At 23.7% G+C, this 5,990-nt stretch overlaps 1 protein-coding gene across 1 annotated transcript; it reads left to right on the plus strand.

Moving 5' to 3' along the window:
• Nucleotides 1-5,360, plus strand: LOC100206675 (ras-related C3 botulinum toxin substrate 1). The gene is made up of 5 exons (XM_065803143.1): nucleotides 1-194; nucleotides 382-453; nucleotides 1,222-1,292; nucleotides 4,091-4,137; nucleotides 4,436-5,360. Exons 1-5 carry the CDS (start codon nucleotides 160-162, stop codon nucleotides 4,787-4,789), a joined length of 579 nt encoding a protein of 192 aa, XP_065659215.1. The 5' UTR covers nucleotides 1-159; the 3' UTR covers nucleotides 4,790-5,360.
• Nucleotides 5,361-5,990: the final 630 nt, after the last annotated feature.

Genomic DNA, 5,990 nt, shown 5'->3' on the forward strand with positions numbered 1-5,990 from the left:
GGGGGAGCCCTATATAAATGGGTGGAGTTTTTTAACAGAAGTTATCGATAGCGCTTAAATTGCATTTTTTGAAGTCGATTACCTTATAAATTGACTCATGAACTGTTTTTCTTCAAAATAAATTTGCGTTAAATTGTTATATATGTTTAAAAAATAAAAATGCAAGCAATAAAATGTGTCGTTGTTGGGGATGGGTAAGTTTTCTTAGTTCTACTTAATTTCAAAAAATAAGAAAAGATTTAAGTTTAAAATTTTTATTAAATCTTAAATAAAATACAACACTATCATAGTTTTATGCAAAAATGAAAAATTTTTACGTAGAGTAAGCTAATTTTTTCATTTAGTTATTTATATTTACTTTGAAAGTTTACTTTATTATAGAGCTGTTGGTAAAACATGTTTGTTAATTAGTTATACAACAAATGCATTTCCTGGTGAATATATTCCAACTGTGTAAGTGTTATTAATTTCTTTTCTTTTATTTACAAAATTGTAGATATGCTTTTTCCATTTTTTTTTGGGACTTGACAAAAACAATGTCAAGGTTTTACTTTCAAAGTTAAAATAAATACAACCTAATTTCTCTACCCAATGTTTTACGTGTAAATTTAATTTTAACAATTGCAAAGTCTTGTCTTATATACCTAATTTCTTTTTTGACTAGGCGGAAAGTACATGCTTAAACAATAACATAGTGTATCTACACTGTGTTTATACCATGTACTATGTATATGCCACACATTAAATTGTGGTGCTCCCCCCCTCCCTTCTCTTTGTTTTTATGGCAAAAACTAATAATCTAAGAAAAATGCTTAAAGTTTAAAAATCACAGTAAAAACAATAAAATATGCTATTTTATTTTAAATATACTTTGATAACGCTTTTAATTATTTAGAAACATAAGGGTATTTATAAATTTAATGTACTTAGAGTCAGAGTTACAGGTACCAAAGACTTATGCTTTTAAATATTTTTTCTTTTTATTGGCAATAAAAACCAGGCTGTTTGTAATGAATAAAATGCACAAAACAATGTTTAATTGGTTGAATCATTAAAAATATTTAGATAATTTGTAATGTGATGTCAGTTTGAATAGATTAATTTTATAAACTTTATTTTAACGATCAGATCTGTAATCATAAAATTGAGAAGAATTTTAGAAATTACGTATTCGTTTTTTTCTAATTTTTAAAAAAAAATTTTTTAACTTTACTTTTTTAGATTTGATAACTATTCTGCAAATGTGATGGTAGATGGGAAGCCTATAAACCTAGGGTTGTGGGATACAGCAGGTAAAGTTTATATTTATAAAAAGCGTTTTGCATTAATTACAAACACTTGAAATATCAATATGTATGTGTATGTTTATTAAACACTAGAGATTTTCACCTTCTTTTAGAAAAATCAATTGCTTCAAGCAGGAGTACCTTTATTAGACCATAAAACTATAATGTGCAAAAAAATTTGAAAGTTACAAGTTATCCTGATTCCAGGGTTGCAAAAAAACCATTTAAAAAAAAAAACTATGGGTGTTTTTAAAAAACCATAATTTTTTTGGTTTAAACTCCTTTTTATTAAAAAAAGCCAACTTTTTTTTGTTTAGTCAACTTTTTTAATATATATATATTTTTTTCAGTTGATAAAAATGATAACAGTTTCATTTATTTTTGTTTGATCTCTTTGCAACTTATCCAGAGCAACTCCAGTTGGTTTCAATATTTTCAACATAAAATTAGTTTGGTTTAAATTGATATTTTTTGCTTGGTTTGAACCATGGTTTAAATCTATTAACCCTACCTGATTTTATCTTATTTTAATTTAATTTTTTTACATAAAATATTATTTGGGTTTAGATAAATAGTTAACAAAGAAAAAAACATTCATCTTTTTAGCTTGAAAACTTTAACCTAATGCAGAACGTATAAATAAACCTCTGGAAAGTTTTAGTTTTGTTTATCTTTACTTATTTTTAATGACACATTTCTTTGTAATTGTACAAAAATGGCGTCTTTAAAAAGGTTTATTTGTATTGATTTTTCAAACTTATTTTGGAATAAGATTGCTACTAGTTAACTTTAGATTTTTTTTATTTTTGAGTAACCACTTATATCCTTATAAACTAATAACTCCAGCTTGAAGCAACTTAATACCAAAAATTGCTTGTACTTAATTATATCTGGTAATTGTATACATTAGGTATACATATATATATATTTGTATATATATATATATATATATATATATATATATATATATATATATACATATATGTATATATATACATATATATATACATATATATATATATATATATATATATATATGTGTATATATATATATTAATATATGTGAATATGTATATATATGTGTGCGTGTATATATATTTATATGTATAAATATATACATATATGTGTGTATATATATATTTATATGTATGTATGTTTATGTATATATATATATATATATATATATATATATATATATATATATATATATATATGTACAGCGCTATGAATCTGGGTCGGCATGTGACACAGCGAACCTAACTGCCCACCTAAAACTAATAATCTTAATAATGCAGTTAAAATAATATGTGATAATATGTAATAACACAATATATAATAATAATGATAGAGTTTACATAACAATAAAAAATAATTATAAAAATAACAAAGACAATTATAATAATAACAATTTAACTCAAGCAATAATATTCTGACCGTTATAAAATCTTATCATCAGATACAGAAAAAAACGTAACAAATGAAAACACAAATCAAAAAAAGCATCAAAAAGTATAAAGTGTTTATAATGAATGAACAATATTGAAATGAAAGAGAATGGGAGAAAGAGAGAAAAAAAGAAAATTAAAAACATATCACATGATAAAATAGTATTAAAATAAGTATCGTTTCGTATAATATATACGATATATATACACGAACTAAAAAAAAAATTACTACATTAGGACTCAACAGAATGCAAAAAAAAAAAAAAAAAAAAAAAGGAATAATAACAACAAACAATAACACAGTACAACAAAGAATATTCCTTATTTTACAAATATAGCTTAATTACTTTTATATAATTTGTTTGTTTTTTTATTTTTTATTTTATTTACATACTTTTATTCTTTTTCTTTTTTAATCGTCGTTAAAAGTCAAATAAAAGTTGACTTGAATTAGAAACTTAAACCATAGATAATGTTGTTTAAATACAAAACTGTAATAATTTCAAATTACTACATTACAATAAATATTTTATATGATTCATATTATAAATTAGTTAAAACATTAACTTGAAAAAAAATGAAAAAGATGAAAAAAACTTAGCTAATGCTAATTGTTTTAAATATTTGAATGATGAATCTCGTCTTTTTTTAAAAGGTCTTCAAACTTTATTTATAAAAAATCTTTTATAAAAGAGTTTTTGCAGTTTCATTTTTAATATTGACCTGTTTTATGGTTAATTTTTTTATTTTCCTAGAAAACTGTACTATGATTTAATACAATTTACACTCACTTTTCACACATTCACATCTACTTTTTACTCACTTTTTTACACTTTCACACCTACTTTTTACCCTTTGTGTTTGATATTTGTATGAGATGATTTGCTAAAATAAGATATCAACTTTGTATTGGTATGGTTATAGTTTTTGGTTATAGTATGGTTATACATTTTTTTTAAAGAATATTTTGTTTAAAAGAATTAAAAATAAGCTAGTATAATAAAGTTTTTATTATTTAATAGTTTTAAGTAACATTTGATAATATTAAGATGCTAAAAAGCAGCATAATTTTATTAGTTATCATAGCTGACATAGCTGTGTTTTGAACTTATTATTTTGGAAACTTAAATTTTTTATGTCTTAACAAAAAGCATCTATATTTATACCTGTTTTCAGCAAGTATTTTGTAATTACTTTAAAATAGCTTTTGACAGATACAAGATTATTACTTCTTTTTTTAGTTTATTTTATTATTTAAACTATTAGTTAAACAATGTTCTAATGTAGAATATGTTATTAGTGTAATGATTTCTTTTTTATATTTTTTTTAGTTATAAAAGTTTTTTCTTTTTTTATTAGGCCAGGAAGATTATGACAGACTCCGACCTCTTTCGTATCCACAAACAGTATGTTTTTAATTTATTGTCAGTTTTTTTTTCTTTTTGTGGTATATATATGCTATATATGTTATATGTAATTTATTGATCTGGGTAGTACCACCATCTGCTTTCTCATTTGTATATTTAATTAAAATAATAATTGTAAAATTACCAGTGGATCAAAAAGTATTAATAAATGCTTTATTGTTTTGTTGATTTTTTTCTTTTTGTGGTATTTTTTCAATAAAAAATCAATTTTATATATACTTAAACCCATCGTCGATTTTTTAGGAAAATGTTTTTAATTTTTTGTCTTTTTTTGTAGGATGTCTTTCTCATTTGTTTTTCGCTCACAAGCCCCGCATCATATGAAAATGTTCGGGCAAAATGGTATCCAGAGGTTAATCATCACTGCCCAAATACTCCTATCATTCTTGTAGGAACAAAACTTGATTTACGCGATGATAAAGAAACAATTGAAAAACTTAAAGAAAAAAAGCTGGCGCCCATTACAACAGCACAAGGTTTGCAAATGGGAAAAGAGATTACAGCTGTGAAATACCTAGAATGCTCTGCGCTCACTCAAAAAGGACTGAAACAAGTTTTCGATGAAGCAATTAGAGCTGTTCTATGTCCCAAAAAAGTTCCAAAGAAGAAAAAGAATTGCAAGTTATTATAAAATTTTAATTAAAGGATTGTTTAAATTAAAATGGCGATAAATTAAACAGAAGTTTATACTTTTTAACTTTAAGGTTTTAATGAGCTATCTGCTTCTAAAAGGTATATAAAATTAAGTATAAGAGCGCACTTAGCTTTTCACTGAAAGTTGTGTAAAGAAATTTCTAGAGAAATATTTTAAAGCATTTAAATAAAAGAACATTTTTGCACTACTTTTTTTCTTTTTTTTTACCATTTAGTGTGCTTGTGTGTTCTGTGCATAGTAGCTAATGTAAAATTTTATTACAAGTAAGAAAAATTTTTATGTCAATTTTTAAAAAAGCAGCAATCTTCTGGAGGGGATTTTCTCTTAAATCGTATTTTGTAATTCTTGCTTTACTCCGTTTTTTATGTGATCATTTATATCAATTAAATTTTTACTCTTCCAAAATCAGTTTAAATGAGTTTATTTGTTTTTTCACTCAAAATCATAGTTTTTAATTTTGTTAATTTTTAATGCATAAATTATAACTAGTGTTTAGGTTCACTCATTTTTAACCATGTTCGATCATGTTATAAATTATTTTTAATAACTTTTTGTTTTGTTTATTTGCCTCTGTTTCGTATTTTATTAACTTTATTAATCATAAAACTAACGCATCGCTGTTATAAATTCCGGTTAACGAACTAGTTTAAAGCTTTTAGGTTCAGTTTGTAAATGTTTTTAGTGCGACAACTTTTTAATTAATTATTCATTGTGCGTGATATATCATGGTTAATAAATGGTGTTATCGTATTTTGCGTGATATATCATGGTTAAATGGTGTGATCGTATTTTGATATATCACCATATGTATTGGTTGATATATTGCATGTTGGCTTTTTGATATCAGTTAAAATTCATAATTATGTTCAGGAAAAATACTTTTTAAAGAAAAGAACCTTAAATGGTACCGTAAAATGAGGTGATTTGCACCAATTAAGTCTTTAAAAATTTAATTATTAATGACATAATTTAATACAAATTGAATTTGTATCAACAAATGTAAATCATGTAAAATAAAAATATAATAGTTCGAACCCCCTTTAATTTTAAAGAATGATCAAAGTCTTCTATATCGTTGTAGTGACTGGCCACCTATAAACATTTCATAACTATTGATTATTAGTTCCATATTATACAGAATATTAATAAATATTAAATGTTTTAAGGCAAATATTTT

The sequence above is a fragment of the Hydra vulgaris genome, chromosome 08 (genome assembly GCF_038396675.1).
Source record: "Hydra vulgaris chromosome 08, alternate assembly HydraT2T_AEP".
Classification (NCBI taxonomy): Eukaryota; Metazoa; Cnidaria; class Hydrozoa; order Anthoathecata; family Hydridae; genus Hydra; species Hydra vulgaris.

Excerpts from the sequence above, each read along its gene's own strand:
- LOC100206675 (XM_065803143.1), top strand. The coding sequence starts at position 160 with ATGCAAGCAATAAAATGTGTCGTTGTTGGGGATGG. Across the intron at positions 454-1,221 it reads GGTGAATATATTCCAACTGT|ATTTGATAACTATTCTGCAA; the intron begins GTAAGTGTTATT and ends TTACTTTTTTAG. Across the intron at positions 1,293-4,090 it reads AGGGTTGTGGGATACAGCAG|GCCAGGAAGATTATGACAGA; the intron begins GTAAAGTTTATA and ends TTTTTTTATTAG.